This window comes from Parasteatoda tepidariorum, chromosome 3 (genome assembly GCF_982258835.1).
Source record: "Parasteatoda tepidariorum strain Cologne lab strain chromosome 3, Ptep-v5.0, whole genome shotgun sequence".
Classification (NCBI taxonomy): Eukaryota; Metazoa; Arthropoda; class Arachnida; order Araneae; family Theridiidae; genus Parasteatoda; species Parasteatoda tepidariorum.
The window spans coordinates 101,988,406-102,008,244 of record NC_141757.1 but is presented as its reverse complement, the minus strand read 5'-3'; the positions used below and the strand labels follow the sequence as shown (position 1 = coordinate 102,008,244).

General features: G+C 29.2%; 1 protein-coding gene across 1 annotated transcript; it reads right to left on the bottom strand.

Annotated features, from left to right (window-relative positions):
* Window positions 1-1,436: 1,436 nt before the first annotated feature.
* Window positions 1,437-18,355, bottom strand: LOC107454633 (uncharacterized). The gene is made up of 5 exons (XM_016071880.3): window positions 18,196-18,355; window positions 13,247-13,373; window positions 10,278-10,417; window positions 5,127-5,283; window positions 1,437-1,771 (listed from the first exon to the last, which is right to left on the bottom strand). The coding sequence occupies exons 1-5, from the start codon at window positions 18,299-18,301 to the stop codon at window positions 1,588-1,590; spliced, it is 714 nt and encodes a 237-aa protein (XP_015927366.1). The 5' UTR covers window positions 18,302-18,355; the 3' UTR covers window positions 1,437-1,587.
* Between the last annotated feature and the right edge of the window lie 1,484 nt (window positions 18,356-19,839).

The window sequence follows — 19,839 nt, the reverse complement described above, 5'->3', positions numbered from 1 at the left end:
ATTTTCGTGCCGTCAGGTTAACCACAGAAGGTTTTCGTGTTTTTCTTCTCCATGTAACGCAAATATAGGTTATCAAAAAAGTCCGTCACGAAAGCAAACGTTGGTCGTCATGAACCGAAAATTAGGTCGGTTGTTCAGCGACGATCATGAAACAGAAATAAAAATAACGAATGGAAATCAGCGATTTTTGAGAAAGTTAAATATTCATTAATTCTAAGAACGTAAGTTTTTGCATTTGACTAAGTAACTTCAGATATCAAATGCAGTAGTTTATAATAAATTAAGATTAGGCTTTCAAACCGTCAAGATCGAATCCCAGGATTAGAAAATCCGATCATTTGATCAAGATTTTAAGGCTCTGCAACTTTTTTTATTTGTAGGAGATGCAACTGCCAAATTTGACAAAGAATATTAAATCAGGCACGTTTTAAAAAAGTGAGACCACGCCTTTCTTGAAGTTAAGTTTTTAATATAATGAACTAACTAGTCCTTGTTTTAGCATTTTACAAACGAGAAATCTGTATGTCAATACAATAAATTAAAATATTATATCTTACAGCACTTTAAATCACACTGCGATCCCATAACTTATACAGGTTGATCAGTTATTGTCAGCTAAAAGAAAGAAAAGCAAAAAATAGAAATGAAAAAGAAAGAAGTAAACTGACTAGGAGTGAGTAACAGTAAGCATAACAAAATATTACGAATATTACGCCTGCGAACTTAAAACGCACATAACTGAGTTAAAAAAATCATACAGTCCTATTATTTTTTTAGATAACATTAAGTGTTATTTACACTTGCTCCAGTTTATTTTTTTTCTGACCCTAATTGTTAAGCAAATCTTTAAAAATTGGTGTTATGGACACAAAGTGATATATTAGGTCAGTGGCAGCCAGTTTTTAATTTTTAAAAAATATTATGAATTTCTAAAAAATAAAATAAATAAAAATTTGAGAAAATGAAACAAATAGTTATTTAAATTTAAATTATTAATCCTGTTGGATTTTTTTAACTGCGTTTTTAATAGAAAAGTCTACAAATATGGCACACGTATATTTTAGAATTTCCGCACAGAGCACGACGGGATTAAAAAGATCTCAGAATTTTTTAAACATTGGTATAACTTAGAGGATTTGAAAGTTAATTTAAAAGCTTCCTGGCAATCAAATTGGTCTTGATAATATCAACACTGCCTTTTGATTCATCAGATTCTGATGATTCTTCAACATTTAGTATTAGCTGATGACACCTAATGTATGACACTTCTTTTTAACTTTAATTTTTTTAAATGCATTGAAGATTGCTAAGTAAATACTAAAAGGTTAAATAAATTAAAGGAAGATAAAGTATAGTAAGGGAGAACAACTTGCATGGTTAGTACTCATCATATTTTTAAACACAATGTGAACTATGGCCAATGAAATTACTACGAATTCGACAATAATGTAGCATTTTTAATATCAATACAAAATGCTGATATGCACGTAAAGATGCCAAAAATGATGATTTAAAATATCATTTCAGAAATTTAAAAAAATATATATGTATTTACGAAAAAAAACTGTTAAACTTTAAAAGAAATATTTAATGCTTCAGGTCAAACTTCATAAGCTCCACAAATTCATCAATTTTTGCTTCATATTCCTCGGAACACACACTTTTTGACACTCTGCTTAAGTCTACGAACCATATAAACAGATGCTTTGCTTCAGGAGTACATGATTCAGATAGTTCAGTAGCTATACATCCAATTTCAAATACCATTTCCCTAAAAAGCATTAAAAATACTTAAAGAGAAATTTATAAATACTGCACATTGTAAGAAAACACTTATGGTCTGTATGAAATATTACCGCATGTTGTAATGCTAATTTTTAAATCTTTGTTGTTGTTGTCACCCGCCATTAAGACTAAAGGGTATGTGATAGTTTTTGTTTTCCAATGGCACCATCAATGGCCAAGAATTCGATTTCTGCCACACCCATACGTCACACCCGCTTAACTCATTCACACATCCATTGATTCATCCACAGATCGTAATTTTGAACTGAACTAAAGAACGACCAATCTCCAATGCAGTACCCGCAGAGGTTTAATTTGTTATGGAAACATAGACCCGACAAATTTAACATGCACCACTGACCATTTTTAACACGAGGAATCTTTGACCGGCTTAGTTCGAACTCCCTTTCTCACGAACGGGTGTCCAGCGTCCTTAGCGAAGGCTATAAATTCAAAGCATAAAATGTAAATCTATTAAGTTATGTATTTGAACATAAGATAAGGAAGAGTGGGATAAAACCGAGTACTTCGATTTTGGCGAACTTAATTTTTTTTTTACTAGCGAACAAACTTTGAATTACACTTAACTAATCAAAAAGAAGGACTTTCCATATTGATGTGTTATTGTTGATTAATTCATAGCATCTATGTGAATATGTTTGTTTTACTATGTCAAATCTCTAATTTTCTGTTTCAGTTGCAAAATTTTTTTAAGTCCAGCTTATTTTACATTTACTCAAGATTCATAGTCTAACATACAATAAGGATTGAGTCTGAAAAGTACAATGTTCTGTTTCGTTTCGATAACCTCTGCTCGCGGAGAAAAACTGGATACTAACCGGTCAGGCGCTCCCTACCTTGATGTGTGCGTTTTTGCTGGGTATCATGAAGATAGCTGGGTAGCTGAAGATATCGCAGACAGAAGAAAGGTTTAACGGGCGTCACGATAAAATTTACTGCGTGCCCTATTCTCAAAGCACAAAAAGCCTTATTTTCATTTTTTCTACATTTTTTGAAAGACCTTTTTGCACAATTGTGAATTAAAATTTTCTCGGTCAGTTTCGTTTAAAGAAACATTACTGAGCACTATATATTTTTTGTATATGTCCTCAGTCGTTCCGGGCTGACAATTGTCTCTGCCCTCTCCCTTGAGTACAGCCTTTATTGTATTATTTGTAAATTACATACATAATTTAATTAAGTTGTCATATAAAATAGATAAGTCTGCTTCTTTTTCACTGAAATTCTGGTATTTATAAATTTCACACTGAGTTAACATGTATACCCGGTTTGTAGTGGTTTGACTTTTTTTAAGAAAAGAAAAAGTCGTTTTTAAAAAAATGCAGTACATCTGACTTTTCCGGAAGGATATATTATTCAAACCATGTGGATTAAAAAATTCATTTATAAAAACAAATGTACATCTTAGACTTTTCAAGAAGGACATATTGATTGAAACTAAACAATAAATATCTTATTTAAACCAGACAGTTGCTTGGTAGAATAGAACAACTTCAACAGGCCTTCGAATCTTAGAAACCTAGTATTACTCCCTACCATTCTTTATATAAATAGGCCAGTGTAAATGTAAATGTATTGTAAAGCGTAATTTCTTTTATTTTTATATAAGATGAAATATCTATCAAAAGGAAGTCAATTACTAAAAAGGAAAGCCATCAAAATCAGACGAATCACTGTTGAGATAGGTAAATGTACAAAACACCAAACCTGTTTGCTCGCCGATGAAAACTAAAAGGAGTTGAAAGGGGGTTCCAGGATACTATTCTGCAAGTTTTGTTTCTTCGTAGGGGAGAGTTGGATAAAACGGGATAGTCGGACAAAACGGGATACGTCGCCTAGGGACCAGACTATTGCAGCTATATAGTGGATAAGGACAGAAGCGTGTTATTCGACCGTGATTATAACATTCTCGGTGCGTCCCATCTCGAAATCACTATTTGATAGAAAGTTGTAGGTCTCAGAATTTTTTTATTCTATTTTCTTGCCATTTTCTACATTTACGTGCCTTGTTTTTTACATTGTACTGCCTACATATATGGGAATAAAATTCCGCTGCGTATTAAATTTGATTAACCATTCATTTACCAATATTTTTATGTGCAGTCTAACTAATTTTCGTTTCACATTTAGGCAGCAGCCATGTTTGTTTCAAGAAGTGTCGGAGTCGGACAAAACGGGACACTTATGAGTTGGATAAAACGGGATAGAGTTTTTTATGTCCCTTTTTATCCACCTATTTATTTGTTGGATTATTACCTTTTAAAATTGCCATATATTAATGTAGGCCTAGACTTATTTATATTAGCTATATATATTTTAGAAACATTTAGTCTCTTTATATAGTAATGCAAAACTTGTTTATTAACGTTTATTATTAAGAATTTTATTTTCGACTCTAGGATTTCACATCTTTCTTTAGAACTAATTGTAATGAATTTCTCTGATGAAGACTTGAGCTTTTTTACATATAAACTTCTTAATTTTCTGGATTGCTCAATTCAATCTACATTCAATTCTAAAAAGAATTCTTCTCATTGTTTACTGAAGAATTTAAATACTAGATTATTAAAGAGTCTTTCAGGAATGTTGCGACATCAATGGCGTGAATTAGAAATGGAAGAAAGGGAAAACATGATTAAACTACAAGAAAGAACCAAGAGAATTGAAGAAAAGGCTGCTAAGAAATTTCTCTTAAGAGCACAAGGCACATAACGAAAATTGCGGAAATAAGCCTTAATGTTTGAAAACTCATAGTCTTTAAAAACAAATGTAGCATCATATTTTTTGTGTACTTACTTATAAAACAACAATCATATAAAAGTGTTAGAACGGTAAAATCCCATTAATATAATTTATAGAAATATTGCTTTGCAGTTCTCTGTCAGTTAATTATACTTCTCACTTAGTTTTGTGCAAAAAATTTAACATTGTAAACCCTATCCCGTCTTATCCAACCCAGGTATGCTAAAACGGGATATGTAAGAGTTTGCAAATAAAATTTTTTTTCTATTTCATAGTCATTAAAATTAGTTTAAAATATGTTTTTTATGTGCTTCAATAAATGTTGTAGTTACAGAAAAAATAATGCATGGTTTTCCTTAACAGATATTCCGCAGTAAATAAAAACAATAATGGCATCCCGTTTTGTCCAACTCACCCCTACTTGTGTTTTGTACTTTTTTCGTGAATTGTCAGCTATTGATTTGACAAAGTGATTGATAGCGTTTTTCTATTTCTTCAGTATAATAATAATTTGCATTGGCATCAATGTGTTGGATCTTTGCCTACAGTTTTAACAAGTAGTTTTAATTGTAACTTACAAACACTTCCCCATGTGCTCGTCTGTGACGAAACTCATTACTTTATCTTGGATATCTGGAGTTTCTTCAGCTAGAGCAGTGAGATGATTTCTGCAGAAACCATTTTCACCCATTTTCTTGACAGTATTGCTAATGCACTTCGCATTGTCAGTAAAAGCTAAGGAAAGTTAAACAGTACATTTAGTTGTGTTGTTTCAAAAGCGGTGAAGCACAGTTCAGTCAACACCATTTATTGATAAAAAAAGTTCCGAAAAGAATGCAAAATTAGTGTCTAAAGCTCAAACAATACAAGGCTTAAACGAGAAAAAAATAGAGTCTTTTTGAATAAATTTTGATCTAATGATCGGATTGTTTCTCATACTTTCCCCAGGAGGCATTTTTGGAGGTTCGAGGGAGTTACAACAATTTTGATAATGAGTAAGGGAAAATGATGTTTTAAGTTGCGAACTTACTTCCTGTGAATAAATATAAAATTTTAAAATAGTCGAAATTTTTGATTTGTAATGTATATAAAATTTAAATCATTTTCAAATTTAATTTTACAAGGCGAAATACTAAATTTGAACAAAATTGGTCGAATAGTATTGCCTTGTATCCTGAGAAATTAAATTTCAGTACCTGATTTTTTTAATCGAATTTTCAGATCGAGATTTAAATGTTTTTGTCGTAGTTGCTAAAACCAGATTATAAATACTTATCAAAAACATATTAATGATTTATTGATATTAATGATATCATTTTGGATGAATTTATAACTTTTCAAAATTTTATTTAAACAAGAAATGAATATTCAATTTATATGTATAGAGAGCTAGATATGTACATTAGATATTGAACTATATATATATATATATATATATATATATATATATATATATATATATATATATATATATATATATATATATATATATATATATATATATATATATATATATATATATATATATATATATATATATATATATATATATATATATATATATATATATATATATATATATATATATATATATATATATATATATATATATATATATATATATATATATATATATATATATATATATATATATATATATATATATATATATATATATATATATATATTTGTGAGGAAACTTTGTTGCTTCCTTCAGTAGCCGTCAAGGGTTGTATAGTGTAGTACATGAATGTTCATTTAGGCCATTAATGAATGAATATAACAGTTGAGTTTCCAGGAAATAATGTACAAATCGTTGAATGTAAATTTAGATTTTATTAAGCATAATTTGATTTTGATAATGGCCACATCATCAAAAAATAAGAAATCCCTTAAAGGGATGGAATAATAATACTCTTTATTGAGAGATCATAAAGCCAGAACAACATTTCCGACGGTTAGAAAATTGAGACCCAAAGGGCTCCCAGCCTCCACAAATTTTGAATTAAAAGTGAATATAATTATTCTCAACGGACAGAGAATGTATGGGGTAGGAGATCCAAGATTTGGCGATTTATCATAATATATCATAGCCAAAAACAAAGTCAACTAGCATATCCACATGGGTTTAAAAGAACACCTTGGCGATCACGAGTCGCCAACAAATTTATGTGAATTATTATAACCATGCAACCGAAACATTTAGCCGTTGGAAAATTAGAATAAAAAGTTATAAATAGATTTTTGTTTTCGATTAGAGGCGACAGTGAATTAATATGTCTGAATAATAATGAAATAAAAAGAAAGTATCCCTTACATTGATCTGGAAGAGAAGAAATAAATATTTTATGTTCGTTTAAAAAGATTAAGTTTTTGATTTATTTTAAAAATAATTCTATTAATAAAAATAAGCTTAAGTAATGAAGGATATTTTAAAAAGATAGGAAATAAATATGTAATTCCAAATTCTGGCATCACAATATATATGGAAATATTTCTTTCGTATACTACGGGAATATTTATTTCAATATTATTTTCCGTAATTAATTTAAACCGAAGTAAAAAAAAGTTAACACATTTTTTATTTATTAATTCTATTTAACCTTTATTTTGTTTCAACACATATATGACTATTGTAGAGATAATTATTTTAATACTGGGTCAAATGAACTCTTTGCTGGAGCACACCTTGATCAGATATTTTTCTACTGCATTACTACTGTATCTACTGTATTTAATACACTTTATATATGAAACCTTACATAGTTAACTGTAGCAAAACGATTAAATTAAAGTGAACTGGTAGAAAACTGCCTATTTGTGACAAACTTAGATTTTGTAAAAAAAATAATTTGTAAAGAATAATATCACTTATTATGAATAAACCATTATCATAGCCATATAATTTCTTAACATGAGAATGATTACAATTAATTAGAATAATTTACTCAATTATTCGCAAATATTGTTTAAATATATATGTAGTCAAAATAGCTCATTTTATAGATATATGCTTAATTTAAAAAATAATAAAAAGTTGGAGGGAACCTAATATGGTATTTTTCTAAATTACACTGTATTTTATGCACTTTATATATGAAATCTTACTTAGTCAACTGTAGCAAAATGATTAAATTAAAGTGAACTGGTTGAAAACTGCCTATTTGTGACAAATTGAGATTTTGTAAAGAAAAATAATAATTTGTAGAGAATAATATCACTTATTATGAATAAACCATTATCATAGCTAAATAATTTCTTAACATGATAATGATTACAATTAATTAGAATAATTTACTCAATTATTCACAAATATTGATTAAATAGCTCAAAATAGCTCATTTTATACATATATGCTCAATTTTAAAAAAAGTAACAAGTTGGAGGGAACATGATATGATATTTTTATAACGTAATTACTAATGCTAGTTTTATACAAATTCTTACTTTTCTAATAGAAATTTTTCGGTTAAAACGTTTGCATAGTCGAATAATTTGTATTTTTCTATATCAGTGTTTGCAATATATCATGGTTATCGATCAAAACACCACCATCAATGCATTAAATATTCTACAATTAGGTACCCTTCTATGTTTAAAAATCAAAAATCTAGTTCCGTTTCACTATTATAATTACTCTGGCCTTTAAGGTAGGGCTAGGAGAACGGAACTGGACTACACTATGCAGTCCAATAAGGTATAGAGTATTTAGAAATAATTCGATTATATCCGGAATTACGCTTTTTTTTCTAATTTTGGTTTGGTTCCAATATGAATATCTTAAGTTTCTTCTCTTAGGGGGTGTGATGCCAGAATTGGCATACACATATTTATTTTCTTTTCTTTTTGTTCTTTTTTTCCTTCTTTTTTTTTTTTTTTTTTTTGAATGTAAATTTAGGTTTTATTAATCATAACTTAAGATTTCGATAGTGGCCACTTCATCAATAAAATAAGAAATCCCTTAAAGGGATGAAATTAATAATACTCTCTATTGAGAGATCATAAAGGCAGAACAACATTTCTGACGGTTATAAAATAAAGACTGGGGAGGACCCCCAGAAGGGGTCCCAGTCTCACCAATTTAGAAATTCAAAGTGAATATATTTATTCTCAACGGACAGAGAAAGAGTATGGGTAGGAGATCCAAAATTTGGCGATTTATCATAATATATCATAGCCAAAAACAAAGCCAACTAGCATATCCACATGGGTTAAAAAGAACACCTTGGCGATCACGAGTCGCCAACAAATTTAAGTGAATTATTATAACCATGCAACCGAAACATTTAGCCGTTGGAAAATTAGAATAAAAAGTTATAAATAGATTTTTGTTTTCGATTAGAGGCGACATTGAATTAATATGTCTGCTTAATAATGAAATAAAAAGAAAGTATCCGTTACATTGATCTGGAAGAGAAGAAATAAATATTTTATGTTCGTCTAAAAAGATTAAGTTTTTGATTTATTTTAAAAGTAATTCTATTAATAAAAATAAGCTTAAGTAATGAAGGATATTTTAAAAGATAGAAAATAAATATGTGTATGCCAATTCTGGCATCACAGGGGGGCTTAAGCTGTCCTGTTAAATTTATTCAGAAAGAGAGAGTCATAAGAGAAGTTTAAACTTTGCTGTCTAGATAAATAAAGTAATATTTTTAATGATTTTTCTTAATCGAAATCAAATGAATCCCGAAAAACGCGAGGAAGAATAGTTTAAAAGTAGTTTTCATTCATGGAAAATGCGGTTTAACATTGCTAGGTAGACAAACAATCTAACGGGATCACATTTATTGTTTACGTTAAATGGCATGAAACCAAAACCAAGTAAATAGTACTAATAGTTCGGAAGTTATGAGAAATTCGTTGCAGAAACGAGTATAAGAAAAATATATATTCCTCTTGATGAGAATACAAAGAATATATATTCCTCTTGACGAGAATACAAAGAAAATATATTCTTCTTGACGAAAATACAAAGAATATATATTCCTCTTGACGAGAATACAAAGAATATATATTCCTCTTGACGCAAATATATATTCTTTGTATTTATGTTTTTGCTTTTTTTCCCAATAAAGTTATATTATATTAGTTAAAAAAATAGCAACATACTTTTTTATGCGCAAAACACTTATAACTTACGTACATTTATTTCCATCAAAGTAGAAAAAAATAAATATGGAAAAATTCCTTCTCTTCTATACATTGAGGTACCAGATGCGTTTGTATATGTATAAGTACAAACCTGTGCTTGTACACCTGTATGTAACTGTGATAACACCTAAGCGATCCATTCGATTTACACAGGTTTTGTTTAATTCGATTCAATATACATATATATATATATATATATATATATATATATATATATATATATATATATATATATATATATATATATATATATATATATATACTTGTCAAGATGTAAAGAAAAATTGATTTGCAGTGTTTATACTTTATGACCTTTTTACCCCTTAATTAATTCAATTTTGAAGCTTTGACTCACCTCTGAGTAGATAGAAAACACTTCAAATATTCATATTATACAATTTCTATCTTTTCTTTAGTCACTTCAGTATTCAAATTTTCAGACCCTGGCTATTAATACTTTGATTTATTATTGGAAAGTCAGATTTTTTTATTTATTGTTGGATCGAAGTTACTTCCTAATTTGAAGTTCTTTGAAATATTAAAATAATTTTTTTTTCTATTCTAATTAGAATTACTTTTGTGAATGGCAGAATTATTCTTGCAAACCATCAGAATCATTCCTGAATCGAAAACTGATCGGAATGGAACTTGGTTTTTATCAGTATCGCAGCTTTCAAAGAAATTCGACATGCAGTGATGAAGATTAACCAATTCACTGCAACAAAAAGATTTATTTTACAATGCATACAAATATCAAATGGTGTATTATTTACAATTAATATATAACTAGACAAAAGCCAAATGTATGTGCGAGAACTGCAATGCAGTTGCTGGTGTGACAAAAAAAATAGCTAGCTTCTCCCTCGCTGGGAGAAAATACTTGCCATTAATCAAAGAATAACATAACAGCTGCTAGGCCATTCATCCCATTTTTAAAAGGAAAGCCTAATAGTGGAACGTTCTAAAAGGTTCGCTTGTTGTTGGTGGGTTGTAGCTATGGAGCTGGAATCATATCAGGGGTAAACAATGTTCACAAAGATAAAAGTGAATGTACACTTAAAGTTATGCATTAAATCATATTGATACTTCTGAAAAACACTAAAGGAAAGTTTTTACTCACCCATTGGTCTAGATTTGTTTCAATGTGGCCTTTCATCATCAATGAGTTCAAAAAAGCATAGCAGGAGCACACCAGTTTGAAACGGAAAACAAATCCAAGGTGTGCGTGTATGCACGCAATAGGCCCAAACAGGGCCACAATAGCTCTAAAGCATAAATGTTTCCTGGCAATACTTTTGAGTTTCACTCATTATAATTCAGCATTTGTTTTCGATAATTATGCGAAATTTGTTTTTAAAGTTCAAAATAATAATCTCAAGTAACTTAACACTATTCTAAATTATTCTGCTGCATTAAGTTTTTTTTTTCTAATTGCAATTTTATTTTGGGAGAAATTCTGCTCCAAAAATGTAAAAATTTCTGCTCCAAAATACCATTAAAAAAACATAAATGAAATTAAAGAAGATTTTTGTGTCGGACGAATTTAACAATTTTTATCACAAAAAAAAAATCATGAAGTATATTGAATACTGTTTCACCTTTATTTGATTGTGAATATAGCTTTCCTCATAGCATAATTTAAGGATATGACTCCCCAAAAAGTTTTAATATAATTAACATTAAATAAACGATACTTTCTTTGCGATTTTAATGAGTTGCGAAGTTGTTTCGGAAATCTACTTCGTGGCATGTAGGCCTAAGTTGAAATCTGCGCCATGAAACTCTGCATTCAATTGAATTCAAATCGTGGCAGGTATTTTTCAGATTCTATTCCTGTTGAAGAAGAATTTTTTTTCTCTAAATTGAATAATCTAAATTTTATTTAAAGAATTTCTTTAATTTAAGAAATTGCTTATTCTCATATTTTGAATATGGGGGTGGGTGAATGGTATGATTGGGTGGTTGAATGGGGAATGGTTGAAGCGATTGGATTATTTGAGAAAATTCATTTCTAAATTTAAATGTTCAACCAAAAAATAATGTTTTCACTTAAATAATGAAATTTTTTTTAAAACAATTAATGAAAAAAAAACTAATCATGAGAATTTTTTCTTGAAATTTTTTTTTTCTTTATTAATATTTTTTTTTCTTTCGTAATGATTTCGTAAAAATTTTAGAACAGTTTTATGCAATTTAGTATTATTATAATTAAAATATAATTTTGCTTAAAGTTCATTTTAATTAAATCAGCTTCTCTCACTTTTATTTGAAAAATAAATTATTCAAGTTATTTTTTAAATTAGAATTTAAAACAATTAAAAAGGCTCTTTATTTTCACAAGATTATTTTTACTTAATTAGAATTTTAATTTTTTAAGCTCATATTTATCAAACAAAAGAACTCAAAATTTGTAATTTTTGAGCGCAAATTAATTGAATAATTTTAATGTAAATATTTTTAAAATGAAAAAAAATTATATTTTTAAGATGAAAAAAATGAATAGAAATTGTCTGTTTCCAGCAGCAATAAATCGCGGGTCCAATCAGTTAAAAAAGATTGAGACCCTAACCACTGTGTCACTCACATACATTCTTAAATAAGCTAAAATTAAAGGAATATGGAAACTATCTTTTTCTAAGGGCACACAAGTTTATACTTTCAACTTATGTTTTTGTCTATCTTTTCAATTTATTTTTGGTTTTATTTCAATTGAAAATTTACTAGTTCTTATTTTGCTCGTTAAAGACAATACCATTGGTAAGTGTTGAGAGAATTCAATTGTCAAAGAGGTGGAGATAGGATGGGGATTCTAAATGTGCTATTACTCCTCTATTTCATTTTCAAAAACAAACTGATAGTTGATTTTTAGTGTAGGCCGTCATCCAATCAGAAATTGAAATACAAAATATGCAATCTTACATATTTTCTTTTATTTTTTTCTGGCATACTTTTAACAATGCATTTCTGCAATCGGCAGTTTTTGAAAGGTAGTAAAATAGTATACATTTATCGGTTGTAGTATTTTCCATCAAATTTTTTGTTTTTGTGCAGATTTTGTCAGTAGAATTTTTTTTCTTCATCCAAATATGTTTTCCTAAGCTTCAACTGCCGAAAAATTAAATTTTTAAAAAATATTAAAACTGACAAATATACAATTTTCGATGAATTTTTGTGAATTTTGATGTCTCAAAACAATAAATATCATATTTTTACTGCTTTAGAGTTCTGAAAAAAATACCATGTAAGTCCTAAAAGTTCTCAAGTGATATTTCTCCTAATCTCACATGGCGATCTTTTATTTTTCATCGTTTTGAAAGGTACTCTGTGGAATCACAAAGTACTGTACATCTGCTGAATTACAAGGTACTCTGCGTCTATATTGGGCGGATATTGATTCTATTCTGTGTATATATTTTTGGGGTGTTGAATCTATTGTGTGTCAATATCATCAAAATGTATGCTAAGCACAGAAAAATATCAAAATAACGTAAATCAAAAATGTAACCAATTAAAATTAAAATGTTTCTTCAGTGCAAACACTTACTTGCATAGATCGTCTACACTAACAGATGTTTCTGTAAATTTCTTAATAGTGTTCTGGAACATGCATGCTTCTGAAGGAGCCTTGCTACACACGCTGTTCCCATTTTCTTCTAATGGAATATGTGCTCCTAAAACCAAAGAAATAAATGCTCACATGGAAGAAAATAGTAGTAACCTTACTGATGTGGGACATTTTTTAAGGTAGCGCAATGTTGAATTCCTCGTAAATCGGTAAAATACACAAGACATTGAAGTGGGCTGAGATTAGTACCTAGTTTGATAATTTCACATGCGAGTAATCTGAGTAAACCATTTCTTTTTTGCTGTACACAACTTTCAGATTTTTTATCAATTTGTGACCATGTGATCAAAATTTTCATGCTCATGGCGCAATATCTATATATATAAAAGAAAGTCGTGTTAGTTACTTCACTTATAACTCAAGAACGGCTGAACCGATTTAGCTGAAAATTGGCAGGGAGGTAGTTTAGAGCCAGGAGAAGGACATAGGATACTTTTTATCCCGTGCGATAAACCGTTCCAGCGATATCAGTGAAAGTCGAAATGGAATTTTCTGATTGGTTAAAAGCTAGCCATTGTTTTAAATTTTGCTATAAACGATTCAATTTTCAAATATCTTGAAGATAACAACAGTGATATTTTCTATCTTATAACTCTATTCAGTTAGAAAAGTAAATTAAAGTAAATTGCATATACTTTAATTTTTAATTCGCGCTTTTCTTTATGTCAGGTGAGCACAAGCAAGTAAAATCAACGAGAATAGATTTCTTAATTGTTGGTCGTATCACGGATTCAGTACTGTGAAAACTGTTTAATAAATATAAAGACAAAAGCAAATTTCATTCAAATTGCACGTTTTCAGAAATATTTATATTTAGTACGTAATTTTAGGTTAGCAAAATTAAATATACTTTTCGAAGATTTCAGTGCTGTGACAGTTGTCATTTGAAAACTATTAGTTTGTTTGTTTATTTATGCAAAGTTTTCGAATTCATCCATTTTATTTCTTTCATTTATAAAATTGATTTTTGTTTTAAATCTTATAATTTTCATATTTCTTATTCATCTCATTTTTATTGCTCTTTTTATTATTTAAAATATGTATGTGATATTTCGATTTAGCAAATTTGCGACCACTGCCAACTTTTACATTTCTTTTTCGTTGTCAGAAAGAATATTTGCAAAAATATGCCGCCTAAGCAAATCGCTCTTAGTCGGTCGACATCTCAAGCGCGCAAAAAGAGAACTACCCGTGTTTCAGAAACATCGGAGCAACGGGAAAAAGACTTGAAACTAATCGAGAACAGAATGCTTTTGCCCGTTCCTTAGAAACGTCTGAGCAACAGGAAAGAAGACTGTCAACAAATCAACTACGAACTACACAAGCCCGTTCGTCGGAAACATCAGAGCAACGGGAAGCAAGAATGAAAACCGACCGAGAACGCATTTCGCTATTCAGACGCTGCCAATACTCTGATTTGAATTTCAGTGCATTTCACTATGATCCGACAACAAACTATAGTCTTCCCCCAAGTGTCATCATCGGAGAAATATATCAATTATGTATGTTTTGTAATGCTCTCAAATTTAAAAATGAAACAGCTGAAATTTGCTGTTCTAGAAGCATACAGAAACTACAAGATTTTACGTCGCCTGCCGAGACATTATCAACCTTCGTATCAGGTCAAACAAACCAATCGAAACATTTTTTGGCGCATATACGCCGGTACAATTCGTGTTTCTAAATGACTTTATTCGGTGCTACACGTATCCTGAACGAGAATTACATCCCAACATTCAAAGTGCAAGGCCAAATTTATCATCGTGCAAGGATCACTTCTTTCAATGCCTAACGCAGATCATAAATTTCTACAAATTTATTTCATGGATAACACAAATGATCAAGTCAATCAACGTTGTCAGGTAAACAATGGCACTAAACGAAAAATTGTTACCGTATTACAAAAGTTTTTCGATCAACATAATCAGTTAATTAGGCTGTTCACAATTGCCCTAGACTAAATGTCATCCGATATTTACAAAGTTGTTATTAGAGCTGAAAAAACACCTGTAGGCCACCACAAAGAAAAATACAATGCGCCAACATTGGATGAAGTGGCTATTGTTATAGTTGGCGAAGAATTTACCTCCCGCGATACAGTTCTTCATCGCAGAAATCGTGACGTTCAAAGAGTTCTCAGAAACGTATCGATCATATGATGCATTGCAATATCCTATTTTATTTTGGTGAGGAGAGGAGGGATATTATTTTAACATAAAATTAAGAAGTCCGCAAACAGGCGAGAAAACCAATAAGAAAGCAAGTGCAATAAGTTTTTATGCATATAGATTAATGATTGCCAAAACGCTGATAATCATACTTTAAAATGTCGACAATTAGTTCATCAATACATTGTCGATATGTATGCGAAAATTGAAACTGAACGCCTACTGTATATTAAATTAAATCAAACCAAATTACATTCAGAAGAATGCATTCATTTACGGGATGCAATAATTAATGATGGTAACGTTAATCCTAATGATGTGGGGAAAATGATTATATTGCCGACTACATTTGCAGGGAGAAAAACTTGGACTCCCTGCAAATGTAGTATTCATACATGTCTGAGTATTCATACATGTGCCTTGGACTCCAAGGCACATGTATGTATACTCACAGGATGCAATGACATATGTTCTCGCATATGGGCTCCTAGATTTATTTATTACATTTACGTGCAATTCTGCTTGGGTTGAAATTAGAGATATTTTGTTACCAGGACAATCATCATCGGATCGTCATGATATTACAGCACGTGTGTTCAAACAAAAATGATAATCTTTACTTGATTTCATTGTGAAGCGTCATGTTTTTAGAGAGACACAGTGTTGGGTGTACTCTATTGAATGGCAAAAACGAGGATTGCCTCAGGCACACATTCTAATTTGGCTTATTGAAAAAAAACCACCTTCTAAAACTGATCAGATATCAGCAGAAATTCTTGATGTCACCATAGATCCAGTCTTATTTCAGATCATTGTCCAAAATATGTTTCATGCTCCGTGTGCATCACCATACATGTCTGTTTGAAAATGCACTAATGATATCCTAGAGAATTAACTGCTTTTTTTCACCATTAAATAAAATTTGCATTTCAAATCATAATCGCAAATGTCATTTACACACTTAAATACAAAATTCAAATTCAAATTGAAAGCGTTGCAACGCACGCAGGGTACAGCTAGTTCAGTATAAAAAAAAGTTTTTATCTGCTCGTTCAAAATTTATTCATTTAACCATTTACGTTTTGACGCCTTGTTTATTGTAAATGAATAGTTCCAAGAAGCTTGAAAGGAACAATATAATTATTCACTGCTGCAAAATAAGAAAAAGCCATTATCCCTATGGAGATAGACAGATTGTATCTAAGTGCACGCCAAATGGATGCCAAGATTCCAGCGAGAATGTATAAAGGCCAACTACAGAAACAATGTTGCACAACTTCTTTTTTGTTTGATTTCTTGTCTATAGTAATAACAGTTAGTGACAACAATAATCAATTAACAAGTTAAAAGAAATAATAAAAATGACTGATAAAGTTCGTAACAAATATACGTCTTTCTGTTCCTATTTAAAGAAACTCGTGAAGGAATAATAAATATTGTTTCTTGCAGAAGATTTTCTTTTACAGCGAAGCAAAATTTAAAATTTTCTAACTCGCATTTGATTTGTTAAGAGTTGTTTCATTTTAGGAACGAATTTTCTCCTTTTTCATCGAATTATGTCTCAAAGTCTAGCATTGCAGTAAGACTACGAAACTATAACCTTTTTTCAATAATTCTATGATATATATCGTAAGAGATAGCGCGAATTTAATTTATGACTGGCGTTATTAACTTTTAAAAGCTTTTACATTATTTTGAAAGCATATTTGTGTAATTTGATAACGAAATAAAACGAAGCTATATGCAGTTGCGGATGGTTACTTAAATCCTATACAGCAATGGTCTTTTCTTAACTTGCAACGGTGTATTATATATTTTTTTCTTCGTAATAGAATCAGAAAACAGATGAGCATTTTTCATTAAAAAAAGAAAACGCACATAACATATCTCGAAATCTCTCTAATATAATAGAAGTTAGTCATTTATGCTGTTATTTTATTACTTTTAACTAACTTATTTACGTTAGATAAACAAGTGAGGTCACATTAAAAAAATATTTTTTAAATAGTTATATTCATTCAAAGTTAAACTGTAGGTTTTTTAACTTTTAGAATATTTTGCAATTTTATAAATTAAACTTATCTTCATAAATTAAAATGAAATAAATTAGCAATAGTTGCTCATAAACTACTAATTCACCGTAGGAGGAAAAAAAATATTTTGTTACATTTTATAACATTTTGTAAGGTTCAGCTTCGAATTTCGTATCGAATTTTAGAACAGCTTAAAGTTTGTTTTGATTTGGAACTATAGGGGATTATCTGAATTTTTTAAGACAAACTTTTGTTTATCTATTACATAAAAAACAATGTAATATGCTATTACATAAAAAACAAACACCTATAAAGAAAAAATTATGTTGAAAGAGATCAATTTGTATAAAAATTAATTTCAATGTGGCTAAGAATGTTTTTAAGAAAAAAAAAAGGGAATTAGGATTTTAGAAATAAAATCAATTTTTAATGTTTGAGCGTTTAATGTATAGCATCTAAGTCAAGAATATTATTTTATTAGTAATCTTTTCTTCAAAAAAGATTTTTTTTTTCTTTTTAAACTTTTTTTAGACAGTTTTATGTAGTAAAGCTGTTTTATTTCCCAAATCACTTTAAGTTACAGTTTATTTTCATTCACTTAGCTTTTAAAATTTTGGAAATGAAGATACGTTTTAGAAACTAAAAAAAATATATATATAATTCTCACCATAAACTGTTGTGAAAAGAAATGTGATAAAAATCCACATATTATTTCTTAAGTTACGCTTTGATTTATCCTGAAAGTAATAGTAAAAACGAAGCTTCAAATCCATCTGTAAGAAGAATGATACTTTTTTTCACCATGAGGATCTTGGATTAGAATGTAACAATAGAGAAAATCCTTGAGGCATTACTTGAATTTGAATAACAGGTGCCATATTTTGACTGACATATTTGACTGAATAATAGAATGACTTCTAAGTCATTCTAGTATCTATTTATTTTTACTATTAAATGTCAATTCTAATTGACATTTAAAAATTCCAGACAGTATTATCTTCATTGCGCTGTCCCTAGATGTTTTTAATCTTTTTTTTTTAAAAAAATTAGAGAAATTAAAGATTAAAATAGATATTTTCTATGTAAACTACGGCTAAAGAAGCGAATATTTAATTTTTTAGACCTATGTCTAAAGAAATGAAAATTTCGAGTGATGTTAAAAAAGTAAAAAAAAAAATTCTCGTAATTTTTAAGAAACTGTAATTACTTGCATTGGCGTCAGGTGCAAATTTGCAGTTGAAAGTTTAATCCTCTAATATCGGGAAACTTCGATTAAACTTCGAACTAGTTGAATCCCATACCCCAATACTTCGAAAAACTAGTTAAAACCTCGATTGCGAGTAAAAATTTTTTTGCGACGTCACGCTCGTGTGCCGAACTTGATTGGTTTCTGAATCGACAAATGCTTCGATATAACTACGATGATGTCACTTTTATTATTTTCAAAACTGGAATTTACAGTAAACCATTACCATATGAACAAACAAATTAAGAAATGAATGAATTGAGCTTCATATATTTCAATTTCTAAAATCAAAATTATGTTTTTTTTAATTTTATTTTTTATTTTTAAAATAAGGAATGCCATTACTATACATTACGGTACTACATTAAAATTACATTACATTACATTTAACCAGGATTTCCTTCTCCATGTATGCACTCCGTAATCACGGACCTTAATATAAATAATAGGTAACTTTGAATTATTTGTTAAAAATAAAATAAAAAATGGACGTTTTTTGCTCGAAAATTATTATTTATTCACGCAATTGGAATTTCAATCGCCACTACTGAGGAAGATGGCATTAGAAGATCAAAACTTGTTAAATAGCCAAATAAATTTTAAAGATGTTTCACCATTGTGATTCGTTTATTTCAGTTCTTTAGTGATTTGAACCCCACCTGCTTCAATCATAATTAATTAAATTTTGATAGTTTATTTATTTTTTCCTGCTTAAAATTCAATCTCACTATGCATATTATTTCTATTTCAATTTTCGTCTGGGACTTTATATATTAAGGGTTGTAAATAAAGAACACATTCTATATTCAACAATGTATTCAATAATATTTATGTTTAATTTTGCTTAACCTTAATATGAATATATATTGGCTACATTTTTCCACATACTTATTACATTATAAGTTTTCCACATTATTTAAAATTTATTATCAACCTCAATATGTATGTTATATTGGTTTAATTTTTTGCCCAAGATTTAGTATATATTAAGAAAAATATATATTAAAATTAGAAAGTAAGGAATGCAATGCATATTTACTGATGTATTCAACTTTATCTATGTTT

Bases quoted from the DNA above. Each gene is read 5' to 3' on its own strand.
- LOC107454633 (XM_016071880.3), bottom strand. From the start codon at position 18,301: ATGGATTTGAAGCTTCGTTTTTACTATTACTTTCAGGATAAATCAAAG. The intron at 10,418-13,246 runs GTAAGTGTTTGC...TTTTTGTTGCAG, and splicing joins AGTGTAGACGATCTATGCAA to TGAATTGGTTAATCTTCATC. The intron at 1,772-5,126 runs GTAAGTTACAAT...AATGCTTTTTAG, and splicing joins GAGCACATGGGGAAGTGTTT to GGAAATGGTATTTGAAATTG.